The sequence below is a fragment of the Larus michahellis genome, chromosome 2 (assembly GCF_964199755.1).
Source record: "Larus michahellis chromosome 2, bLarMic1.1, whole genome shotgun sequence".
Taxonomy (NCBI): domain Eukaryota; kingdom Metazoa; phylum Chordata; class Aves; order Charadriiformes; family Laridae; genus Larus; species Larus michahellis.
This window is the reverse complement of record NC_133897.1, coordinates 141,014,149-141,027,930: the sequence shown is the minus strand read 5'-3', so window position 1 is coordinate 141,027,930 and position 13,782 is coordinate 141,014,149. Positions and strand designations below refer to the sequence as shown.

Genomic DNA, 13,782 nt, shown 5'->3' with positions numbered 1-13,782 from the left:
GATGAAGATGCCAGGATAATATTTAAAAGAACTTTGCAAGGTGCAGACAAATGGAGTAACGATTGATTCTTTTCATTTCACCATTCCCCCTGAAACCCAATTTAATTCAGGAGTCAACTAACACAGATACTACTTTCTATTGCTAAACCTCAAGGCTTCCAGTATTTAAAAAGCAAACCGGTATTTCCCCATCATGTTGTGCTGAAAGAATTTAACGAGTAATCTGTCCTCACACTTCCCAAATTTTCCATGGATTATACTTGCTAGGTGTACATATGTCCACTTTTTCCATATCCAGTCACCCCAAGATCTTACATTAAATGGTAACTCTGAAACATTCAGTGTCTTCCACATAAAATGTGTCCTTGAAAGTATTATCATAGGAAGCAAAGCTGCACTTGAGAACAGAAAGATGCCTTTCAGTAGTTGAAGAGATGGAAAACGGTTAAAAAATAAACCATAAATGGCCCTCGCTGGCTTGTGAGGACTCAGTCATCAGACATAGGGCTATACAGATAGGAAAAGAGGATCTGTCTGCTAGACCCCATTTACTGCCTGGAAGGCAGATGATGGCAAATATTAACTTTTGGCAAGGTAATGGCCTCGCTTTTGTTTTGGGGGAAGTCTTTTTTGTTGCTTTCATGGAACAACCTTTCAGCTTTGAGGAAAGCACTTCATTTACATTTCATTAAAAGGGAAATCTGTTAAACATTGGCAGTCAGTGAAAGCAGTCTTGTGGATGAATCCAGCCCCATGTTCTAGATGTGTGTTTATCTGTCTGCCTTTAATACATCCCAGGGGTTATCAGTGTGCAAAATCATGCTCTCAGCTTTCTTCTTGGGCTAAAATTGCCAAGGGCACCGTTATGCAAACTGAAAGAGGGGCTGAGGAATATGTCAAGAAGGACTTTGCGATATTCTTAATTATAACAACGGAAATGTTACGCACATCTTACATTGTGCTTTTTGTGTCCATAGAAGCAAGGCGATACTTACACTGTGGCTAAATAGCCAAACAGAGATGGTCATAATGCAGGTCGTAAACCAAAAAAGGCAGTGTAACCTGAACCACGAAATTGCGTGTTGCTTCCATCATGGTGTAGGTAAACACAGATCATTGCAAGCCTACGTGGAGTAATTAGGGAAGTTGCAAACTCAGTTATCCATTCAAACTGCAACTGGAGGTTATTTCCCACGTACTAGGGCCAGTAGAACAAACTGTATTTGCCATCTGCCTCAGTGTGCGATCAGCCAGCCTATCTTGCTAATGAAAAGTGTTAAAATGAAGCTGGCTGACTTTGCATGGAAATAAATGAGGAAAGTTCACATTGTCTGTTACATCAACTTTACTGCCAAGGAAACATCTAGCTGAAAGGCAGAATGGATCCTTGCAGACAATTTTGGCAACCATTGCACCTACATTCACAGAAAAAGAACTGCTGTATTTTATTTTTTTTTCAAAGATGTCTTTGTTTCAAACAACTGTTTATTCAACAATGAAGATAAGTTTATCTTTCCAAACTGGATTCATTTGATCAGACATTCATATTAGTATATTAAGAGTACTGAGTTAATATAGGGAAATTAAGCTGAAAAATGTTTGTTAAAATATTAAAAAGCTGAAACTAACAATGTTGGGACACCAAAGGGATAAGTACTTCCAAAACAATGTTTTGTGGTTTGGTTTTGTTTTGGTTTTGTTTTTTTTTCCTTTTTTTTTTCCCCTCCAGTGTGGTAAAACAGAGCATTGGGAAGGCTTTTTTGTTCAAGCAAACAGATGTATTTTGAATGAGTGCATACATAAAATGTTGGCCAGCCCCTTCATGGTTATTTTATTACCCCACAACCCCTCACACATGGTTACTGTGTGGGAATGACAAGGAAAAAAATATAAGTAAAATCTCACACACAATAAATAAATAAATCTGTCTGCTACCTCAGCCTTTCCTCCTCTTAGAAAGAAACTTAGCAAATTTTGAGTCCTGTATCTGAGAGAGCTTCATATAATTCTTGTACCTGAGAGAAAATTATAGAGAAGCAGGGTGACAAAGGAGATAATTTAACATATTCCAGTGCTTTTTGTTTTCTTATCCCCTATGCATCTTTTTGTAAGTGGCAATATTTCCTTAAAAAGTATGATAAAAAATTAATTCTAATAAAACTAATGCTAATAATAAAGAAACTACCTTATGACCTATGAGATTTCACACAAGAGCCTGAATTTGAGGTTCTTGAAAGACTACTTGCTTTGGAGAGCTTGTGAAGAGCCAGATTTTCAAACATAGTGGCTTTAAAAAAAGAGAATTTTGCCTTTATTATTGCAAATAAGTTCAAATCAATTCACAACTAAAAAATCAACTACTGAATTAATAAATTTAAATTATTTTTTTTCTTTTCAGTCTGATCTGCTAATAGAAATTATTTAGGAAAGAGAAACTACCCCAAATTATCCCTTTATGCCACAAAGTGGCATTTCTGTCATTTAAAGCAGGCACCAGGCTTAGCACTCCATCTGTCATGTGGTCCAGAGATCTTTGAGTCTCTGTTTGCTGCTAGGACCACTTAGTGAAGACTTTTTCACCAAGACAGCAGCTTTAGGAAATCTGATTTTTACCAAGGATGTTCTATAGAATATTATTATTGTGCTGACCTCTCCCTTCCCCTGCCTTTTCAGGGGCAAACAGAATCTGAAAAATCATGTTGCCAATTACTATGGATGTTGTCATGGTTTCCTGACAGAATGAGACAAGAATTTTGCAGTATTTACCTATTTATTTATCTATTAGGCAGAAATTTAATGAATTATTTTTACAAGAGTAGAAAATTGTAAGATAACCCTAAAATTTAAGATAATACTATATATTACTTTTTTAAGGATAGTATATGACTAACTAATGAAAGATTTTCTATAATACCTCTGTTCTCAAGCCTAGAGAATAATTTGTGCTCTATCCTGACAAATCTTCACTTCAAATGCTCAAACCATATGTTCTTGAGGCCAAAATGTTTTTAATCTATATTTAGACTCCCTCCTAAGTGGCTTGGGTTTCAAAAAATGCTGAGCAGCTAGCACCAATACCTGGAAACATCTACAGCTAAAACGTCAGGTTGGGAAAAAAGATGAAAACAGAAAAATCAAAAAGAACGAGCTAAATTGAAAGAACAGTATTGTTTTGTGCAAAATGTTTCATTGTAGTGGACAGGGTTAAGTCTCTAGTTCAAGTCTTCCTGGTTTTGTGCATATATCACTGAAGTCCATATCCTGTACTTTTATAATTAATGTTTTGACACTGACTTAAATGAAAAGACCCAAGTCGGAAGCCAGAAGACTTGAGTGGGTGGAATTAATCTGACCATATGTTGATGTTTATATCTGAGTTAATCTCATAGAGTCCCTTTAGAGTATATCTTTAGAGATATATTGCCTTCCTGGGTAAGATTTTTTGCATCCTGAAATAAGTGTCTGAAATAAACTAGATGTATCATGTCCTGAAATACCTGTTTCTCATCACTGGCTGTGAAAGGTGCAGGTATAGACATTTGTGTTACAGTTTTCCTTAGCTAGATGGCTTCCACCAGTGATGTTGAATCATGTGCAATTTCAGATTAGAGGAGAACTGAAGTGATAAGTACTTCCAAATAACAGCACCAATTGGGGTCCAAAGAAATCTTTCTGAGCAGCAGGGATGCCTGTTTTGGGAACAGTTCAGTATTACACTCAGAAAAGGTAATGACTGGTGTAGGCTATCCCCTGTCCCTCTTGGTATGGCAGGACAAACACTCTCCTATTGATCTAAATATGGTAATTCACAAATGGATTGCACCACTTAAATTTTGATTGCATAGCTGGTAATGTAGTAATGTGTAAACATTTAGTTTCACTTTTCTAAGAATCATACAAAGCACCTTTTTTATGATGCAGTTTAGGAACTGATACAGTGTAAGTATGAGGAAATGGGATTATCACTGAGTATTCAGGAAACTGCAGATATGGTAGTGACATAGGGTTACCATTGCTAGCTGTGCTCCAGCTAGCAGTGCTAGCAGCAGCAGTAAAAATATTAGGGTCTGAGCTTCAGGAAGAGTTAGCACCTACAATATATACCAACGGTCAGTCCTTAGCTCGTTTGTGTTTCTAGCGATGACTTGTGTTACAGGCAGGGTTGGCCGTGCTGACTGGCAGAGGTGGAGAGGTAATGGTCCCGGACCTGCCTGAGTGTGGGCTGTGGCAGAGCAGCTGTGGGAACAGTGTGTCCCCAGCAACTCTGCGCTCAGCTCCCTGCTGTCCTGTGAGAAGCTCTGGTCTGAGAGCCATCAGAAATGGGACCTCTGGCATTGTCCCTTCTCCCTGCCTGTGCCAGCCGCTGTCCCCTCAGGCTTGGGCCCTGCTGACCTCCTCACTCAGAGAAGGGAAAGTGTGCCAGGACTCTGCCCTGGCTAACATTCCCATGTCCAAGCTCTCTTGCACTTTGTCAGGGGCAGCTATCTCCTGCCTTCGTCTTTCTTTCTAAGCATCCTCTTCATAGGCTTTCCTCTGGCGGTAGGCCCAGATGGATGGCTTGGCTGCCTAACCATCTCGGCCTCTCCAGCACCCTTTGCCCTGCCCTTTGCAATCCTTCATCCTGGAGGCTGCCCCTCCATGGCGGGTGCCAAGGCATCTCCCCGCTGACAAGTGCCAAGAGTCACCAGTGCCAAACTGACAGTATTCTCTGCGTGCTAGAGAGGCTTACAGTGGTTCCACTAGCTAGAGTGAAACAAACAGCTATATGGATATACCCACTAACAGTAGCAGATTATCCAGTAGATCAGAGCATTTCAAATGAGTGAATTTTAACAAAGTAAAACCAAAGTAGAAGATTTGTCTTTCTGTCACTTTCTCCATATACATGATCCCCAGTTTGAAGGTGCCTCAATTTAGAATATGATACACACTTGGATCAGGTCTCCCTTTGAAGTCTGCAGACTTCTTAGAAAACATATCTGCTTTTCAGATCAGAGAAATTTTAATGATTTTTTTTCCTCTCCTAATCACTTTGCCAATTAGGATTCAAAATTCCCACTTCTTTTATCACTAGTCCAATGAAAAAAAAAAAAAACCAGACAATTCTATCTTGACATTTTTTTCTTAATAGGAATTAAACAATAAAAATAACCGTCAAAGAAGAACTGTTCACATAAAATGCCGAAATATATATACAGCAGTATGTCACTTTCTTTTTCAAAATTCTTAAAAGTCATATGTAGGTGTTAAGTAGATACAATGATAGGGTAAGAATAATAACTTGGTTTTGATGGCTTTAATGTGAGTTAAGTTAGAGGATAATGTAATTAGTCTCAGTAGTTTAACTGACACAGGGTAAAAAATTATCTCTGCAGACAGCCAACACAAGATTTGCTCATAAAATAATTCTATGTACATTCTATTGTGGGGATTTCAGTGATCTGTAAGACCCTTGTCACATTTCTGCCTCATGGCAAGTTACGTCTACTGTGAATATTGGCAGCGTGACTTTGACCTTCCTCCTAGTAATTACACATAGTTCTTTATGGTAGGACACACAGGACGTTAGGGGAAATGAAGAAAAAAAAATCATCCCTTCAAAACAAAACCAGCCGCAGTGTTAGCATGCTAGCATTTTAGCTGAGTGGCTTAGAGACAAAACATACATTTATTTTTGTTAAAGGCAAGGATTTGGTTTTAATATGGACTCATGAACAATTAAGGTCCTTTTACATTTATTCTCACCCAGCCTGGCACTTACGCAGGAGCGGTAGAAAGATGTCCATTCCCTTCACGTGTATGAGTCTCAGGGACAGGACCGTGGAGGGCAGCTGAGAATTGTGTGATACATGTTCTTTTCATGCACATATCCAAATCTTCAGTCCCAGCATGTGTTCATTCTCACGGACTTCGGAAAGAAGTTTTAAATACTTCTCCAGTTTATTGTTCCCACAGCAACAACTAAAAACAGAAACAAAGAAGATAGAAAAGAGTATAAATAGATAAGGCTGCTACTTTATTTGCAGCATTTGCAATTGCGTTGACACTACTGGAAAAATAGCATAAATGTTATTTAGCAACTGGTCACTGGTAATGTTATAAAAATGACTATTGTATTTTCAAACATTTCTAATGGATTGAACTTGCTGAGAGAAATTAATTTATGAAGATATTTTCTAGCAAAATGCAAAATTCCATTATGATTTAAATTTAATTTCTTTAAAACAGTTATTATCTAAAGATGACCATGAGAACACCCAAAATAAATCTTTACAGTCTGTTAATCAATATGACTTTATTACTAATAGAATGAAAATGCCATTTGAGAATAATATAGAAATTTAGTAGTGGACCTGAGTGATGAAGGAGTTAATCCCAGGAGCCAGAGTTTCAGCATAAGTGTAGTTTTTCTTCATTTGTTAGGTTCACTGTCACAGCAGGGTTTCCTCAAAGCATGAAATGAAGCCATAAGCATTATACATGCAGAAGGAACACGTACCATCATATTTACACCTTTTTGGGAAGCAGCAAGCTCTCGTGTCGATCATCTCTAGCTGCTTCACTTCTGTCTCTTTGGAGAACTTGCTATTGATTCGCTAGTCAGAATAGTTTGCGAAATTTTTCAGTATTAGGGATTGAAACTGTGAGAAACAAAGTGGAAATATCCTTACATCCGTGCTTTTTTAGAATGCAAATTAAGAATACATAAAGTAATTAATTCCACCCCTTTCAAGCAATTTAATAGAAAGTTGTAGAATGTACTTAGTAATAAATCTAAGTAGTAAGGCAGAAATTCTTACCCTTTGCATGTCCCTGCCTTCTAAAGTACAGGCTGATCTGTATTATAAAAGCATGTGGGCTCCTAACAAATATGTTAATTATCAGGCTCCTGACTTCTTCTAAATTATGCCCATAATATGCAGAGACAGTAGAATACTGCCAGGAGGGACATACGCACCTCTAAACTCACATGTCCATATCATATCTCATCAACGATCACCGAGTCACTTGAAGATGGTCTTGCCCTGTAGGAATATCCCCTTGTCAAATTTCAAGCAAACAAGTTTAAATTTCACACTAATCTGTTGATCTTTTTTAAACAGAATATTTTTTTCAAAAATACATATGTGTGGGTGTAGGTATACTAAATTATACACAGAGTATATTAGTCCATATTTGTATATAACAAACTGCCTGTACCTCTCCTCCTGTCTGCATATATATATACATATCTCAGTAAGTCAACCTGCAAAGATTTTAGTGTATATCTTAGCATATGTAATAATAGAGTGAAATATATTTTTATGTCATTCTCTTTTGTCATAATGGAAAAAAAGTCTGAATGTATAGATATAGAACCATAGAATGGTTCGGGTTGGAAGGGACCTCAAAGATCATCTAGTTCCAACCCCCTGCCATGGGCAAGGACACCTCCCACTAGACCAGGCTGCTCAAAGCCCCATCCAGCCTGGCCTTGAACACTTCCAGGGATGGGGCATCCACAGTTTCCCTGGGCAACCTGTTCCAGTGCCTCGCCACCCTCACAGTAAAGAATTTCTTCCTGATATCCAATCTAAATCTACCCTCTTTCAGCTTGAAACCCTTACCCCGTGTCCTGTCATTACACTCCCTGATAAAGAGTCCCTCCCCATCTTTCCTGTAGGCCCCCTTTAGGTACTGGAAAGCTGTTATAAGGTCTCCTTGGAGCCTTCTCTTCTCCAGGCTGAACAACGCCAACTCTCTCAGCCTGTATTGAAAAATTATTGTTTAAAATACAGTGTGTACAAAATAGATACACTAAGTTTATACAGCAAATGGGGTGTACTATATATGATACATTTTTATTTAAAACCACAAAAATCTAGTTTTGCTCTTCATTTTTCAAAGCTACTGCACTATTTCAGCTCCACCTTTTAGCAAAACTTTCCAAAATAATGACCAAGCTACTAAATTTCAGTGCCAATGGCAGAAGTTTGAGATAATGTCAAGCAACTGTATATGATTTCTTAGACTGGAAAGTGTTGCACCTTTATTTGAGTAAGAGTATGCCTATGATTTATATTTAGGTCCATGTATACTCTCTGTATAGCATATATATGCATATATGGTGCTTATGTAAGTGCATACATAATGTATATGCTCAATTCCGCTGTATTGCAATAAGGTCAGAGACAGAAAGAATCTTCTTTTATCACTGACTGTTGAAATAGCACATTCAAAATTCTGTCCTATGAGGAAAGAATAATAATATCAGAGATTTAATTACTTATTTTTATCTTTCTGCATGCCATGTAGAGAAAGAACCTTGCTCTAAAGTTTGCAGCATTTCCACTGATTGGGATTAGCATTGGTTTGATGAGTCAATGGTACAAATGAAAAGAATAATGAAAATGCAAATTCTAAATACATTGGACACAAGTTCATGCATAGTATGTGTGCAATATTTTCTGATTAACTGTAAGCTTGACTTTGAGGTACTGTCTGGTTGCTAATAGGGCTGGAATCAAAGTTTTTCTTGTACAGATTAACATTTCAGATTCATAGGGATTTAATCTGAAATCATCTATCTGCATCACATGAAAAATGAAGTAGAATAATCTTTGGAAGAAACAGTGTATGTCTATGTAGAAAACATTTTTATAGTTTTTCAGTTTGTCTGTCATTTGAAATTCGGTTTCTAGATTTTTTGTTATTGTCTGGATGAGAAAGTCTTCAAAATTGAGGTCACATGGCATTAAAATCATGAACGACTCTTGAGTTCACAATGTGTTGTAGTGGTAACTGTCACATGGCAAGTGAGGTGTCCTTTACTACTACATTAAAAAGGTGGCGAAGTGATGAATCAAAGGCTTGCTAAGCCATTAGGGTACTGCTTTTATAAATTAAGCTCACATACCATTTAAACCAGGAATGTATATCTTCAGAACTAGGGTTTATTAACAGCTTGCTGTGGACAAACATATTAGCTTTGTTTATCTGTAGACATGAAAAATAGTGTATATATTAGCTACAGGGAAAGGTTTCCCCATACACCATGCTCCACAGTGCTGGCTGTTGAATATTTGATATATTAATACATATTTATATTCTGGAATTTGGGCAGTGATTGTGAAGTCAGGCAGATTTAGTGCCTAAAATAGTTTATAGCCTCAGAGAAAAGTGTCAGTATAAAAATAATCATTTTGTCTTAGTTCTTTACGCACAGTATCTTTTTTTCTCCTTGTGAAATCAAACTTGAGATAAAATAAGAAAAACAATCACATTCTTTTTGAACTTATATCTATTCTATTCCAAATCTCCATGCTAATGGGGAACACAAAACCGGAGATGCACAAGTTATGGACTTGTGAAATATATTTTCCAATATTTCTCTACTAATCTATAGATAAATATAAGATGTAACCGAGACTATCACAATGAATATTCACCATCATATATCCTGCAGTGGCAACTTTTAGTTTAAAAGTCATCATAGTCATATGTAATTTAACTCTGTTACTCATAACTTGTTAAAGTTTTGCAATGGTGCTTCATTTTGCCAAGTGCACTGAAATATATTTTTCTACTTGGGTAATGTATACTGAAATATAGAATTATTTGAGACTCTCCCCTTCAATAGTGGCAACTGAAAATGTTTAAAAAATTATATCCAATGTCAGTACTATAACAAAGCTAGTATGAATGTTCACTTGCCTTTACACTCCTTCATCGTACACTGACCACTCGCCAAGGAACTGAAGTTGGCCTACTATCAACTTCGCTGTCACAGGTACACTTCTGTGCAGCCTGGAGTGAATGAGCGAGCGCTCAGGGTTATCCTTCTGCACTCTCAGTAGCTAGTTACAGTAACATTGAGATGCTCAAGGCAAGTCTGCTCCCGAAAGCAAAGAGGGAGTGAGTAATTGTTGCTTAATTGGAGAAATCTAATTATATGCAAAGGAAAAGGATGGAAACTTAAACATTAGTAAGTCCTACCTGCTTTGGTCTCAGACAACACATCTTGAACTGGTTTAAACCTCCGTTTCAACTGCACTAAGTTATTTGGGTCAGTTTAAATTCAGGATGCCCTGGAGACAATCATGATTCTTGATGGAAATTGTTATGAATAATGGGGCTATTTGACTATAAGTAGAAAATATGTTCCCTGTTAAATCAGTGTCACCCCAGGCAAGAATATTATTCTCCCAGCTCTTTCCTGTGACCTTCTCCCTTCCACCCTTACCCATTTGCTCCAAGGCCTGCTCTGTCTTTACCACATATAATAGCTCCCCTGATGGCTACAAGTTGCATTGCAGGAGGTGGAAATTACTTCTCATAGTTCTTCCGTGTTTTTCACTTTTGGACATAGGCTTTGACTAAGTCCAGAGGGGCAGTCAGATGGCAAATATCTTTTTTTTCTTTTTTTTTTTCTTTTTTTTTACATAATCATCCATATCCAAAAGACAATGGGAGAAAGACATTCTAAGAAACAGCCACCCCCTGCATAATATCTGTTCTCTGACATAGTTCCACTGTCATTTAGAAGTACTACTTTGGAAGTGCTCTACCATATGCTCATTATCTGTGATCCCAGAAGGAAGATATGCTAGTAGATGAGAATGTGTTTTTTATTCCCCCATTACTATGTAATTCACACCCCTTCAAGGTCAATATAGAACAAAATATGGAAATTCCTGGACATCTTTATGGGGACTCAATGAGGAGTTATAACCAAAGGATGTATTGATTCTTCATGCATTGCATAACTGGCACAAATAGAGAGAAGCAGTAGACTCTTCCAAGACTATTCATTAACTATGGTTTCTTGAAATTTTAGAAATTGTAACAGGTTCACTTTCTGGTGAACTTCACTGCCTCAAGGAGTAGAGGTTGAGTACCACATGTGAAACACTCTTTGGTCTAGTGATACTAACCAGCCTAATAATAGTGGTAAAATCAAATACTATTAATTTAAAAATAATTGAAAATGTTTCAGTAAATATTGTGGCAAATCTATTAGCACAATTATTAATATTGGACCTAGATTGGTTAATATTCTTCATTAAAATGTAGGAATCACAGGTCTAGGAGGCAAATTTGCCTTTCACAAGGTCTGAAAAGCGAAAGAAACTTGCATCTTAAATATGTGAGTTAATGCTAGACAAAGAAATACTTCATTTTAATAAACCTGGGTTACAACTCTGACTTTCAAAAAATGCAGAAAATAACTGAAAAATAATGTAAGACATGTCACAGTACAATAGCTGTAGTACAGTAACATCTTCTTCCTTCATGTCTTTCCATCTAAAGCCTATAATTTTTTAAAATTATATTAATTATTCTTCCATTATGAATGCAGAATGAAAACCTTTACAGAGTTATTCCGGTGCATCGCTTCCAATGCTGAGGTTAGCTACAGAACCTGTGGATTATTCATGTGAGATAATGCCAAGATCAGCTTTGACTGTATATAGAAGGGCAGATTCAGATATCAAAACCATTCGTCACCGGGACAGTCAAGCTTATCAAACCTGTTACAACAGCACATTGAGAATCTGCTTTACTATAAAAAGAACTGCATCCAAGAAAAAATATTGTAATGAAAATATTTCATCTGGAAACCACATAATTAGAAATGATAGGATAAACTCTTCTCCTTTCTGAAAGCACATTATGTCACATTAATTTTTGAAAGACATTATTTTTCTGCAGTTATACTGAATAAAAGAGCAAGAGCATTTAGTTTTCGTATTTCCAGATTAAGAATCAGAAAGACATGAAAAGACTCTGTCAACTAAGCACATAGTTTTAGTTGTGACTGTTTCCAAGCTTTCAATCAAACATTTATTTTAAAAACATCAGCATGTCTCTGTGCATCATGAAGACATCTACTGCCAAGTGTTTCCACTTTCATATATAGTTGGGAGAAAGTTTCTTTCTTTGTGTCAACAAGACAAAATACTTGAAAAATTGAAATGCTGCCAACTATGTCCTCAAAGTTCTGTATCTATATATATATGTGATTTTTTTCTTGCTAAATTCAAGTTTTTAATACTATTACTCTTAATATTATAATAGTCCTTAGGATTCCAGAACAAGTGCCAGCTGTCTGCAGCCAAGAATTTACAGAATATAGGATAAGAGTTAATGTTGAACATTTTCTTGTTCCAATATACAACTATTAGGCCACAGTATAGGCTTTTTGTTATTTATACTGCTCTTTCAACAAGAAACTGCCTACTGTAGGTGGCATCTGTTTCATTTGAGTCCAGCAATCTAAAAGTTAGATGTTCAGCATAAGCTGCTGATCTAGAATACTTCTTTTGTCAGTGGGACAGGAACACGCTTCTGGAGGATGATTCTCCCCATCCCTAGGTGATGAAAATGAGCAATATCCTGGATGTGACCGTCTTCCAAGTGTCCTGAATCTTTCTCCTGATGTAAAACATTTTTCCAAAGTCTCATTATATGACAGATCGACTCCAGATAGAATCTGCACAAAAGACGCATAAAAAGATATGCTGAATTAAGTCTTAGATGAATAAAAATAGAAAAAAATTAATACCATAGAGGTGCAGCTCTGAAATTTCTATAGAAATAATCCCATTGGCTTTGATTTGTGTTTGCTTCACAAAATGCCATAATTCTACTGCCAAAACTTCTAGTTGGGTCTAATACCTGTAATAAAAAATTAAAGGATGACTTTTAGAAGGAAATAACAAAAAAAGCTAAATCAGTCTATGGCATGAGCGTGTTATTTTATTTTTTAGACCTACAAAAATCAAAAAGTTCTAATACTTATGTAAGCAACTACACTTATCAGGGAATTACACAATGAAATAAATAAGGGCATCCTATTTTAAGAAGGATATCACAAGACTCATATTCTCCTCATTAGTATTTCAGTTATGGCGATTCAGAAATGGACAACGTCTACGAATAATCAGCAGGGGTTGGATTACAAGCGCTTGGATGACTAAATTTCCTGTGGGGTTTGTCCTCAATAGATAGCCCTCAGTTTCTGAAGTTTACCACACACAGCACAGATATTTTCCTTTTGGAACTATGTCTTGCTGCAAGTATTTTTAGTCAGGTTCAATGCAATGTCAACTTCAAGTCAGAAATTGCACAGAAGCCCAGACATGAGATATGACACTTGAACCCTAGACTAACCATGTGCATCTGTTAAAAAAGATTGTGTTTATGGTGTCTGTAAGAGTATCATATATTATATGTAACAATAATGGTTTCCCTGTTTAAAAAAAGGGAAACCTGCCTTTGCTGCCACGTTATCCATTATTAAACATTACCTTGTAAAATTCAAATTCAGTGAAAAATGTCTTTCAAGTGCAGAGTCCTACACTTGTGTTATTTCTGTTACTATGCTTATGGTTTCAAAGGTCTTTTTTCCTTTTCTTCTCTTCATAGGAAATGATCTGTTTCTAGTTGCAGTGCATGAACTAGGACATGCTCTGGGCTTGGAGCACTCTAATGATCCCACTGCAATCATGGCTCCATTTTACCAGTATATGGAAACCGATAACTTCAAACTACCTAATGATGATTTACAGGGCATCCAGAAGATATACGGTATGTCATTCTCTAATTAAGCAACATAAGTTTTTTGCTTTAGAATATGCTTGAGGTCCTCCTGTCCATGCCACCTCTCCAAAAGAGTTTGTTAGTGTAGACTCTTCCAGTTGTTGTGTCACTTCATATGGGTAGGCCAAAGATTTTGATGAAGATCTTTTACTTTCTTTCTCAGTGTTCACAACTTGCATTCAAATTTGCACTCAACTGGAA

At 36.8% G+C, this 13,782-nt stretch overlaps 1 protein-coding gene across 2 annotated transcripts in view; it reads left to right on the top strand.

Annotated features, from left to right (window-relative positions):
• Nucleotides 1-13,782, top strand: part of MMP16 (matrix metallopeptidase 16) — a 188,234-nt gene that overhangs the window by 121,035 nt on the left and 53,417 nt on the right. For both annotated transcript variants that reach the window (XM_074577392.1, XM_074577393.1), the window contains one exon: nucleotides 13,408-13,569. In XM_074577392.1, coding sequence (XP_074433493.1) covers nucleotides 13,408-13,569 — 162 coding nt within the window. The remainder of the gene's footprint in view (nucleotides 1-13,407; nucleotides 13,570-13,782) is intronic.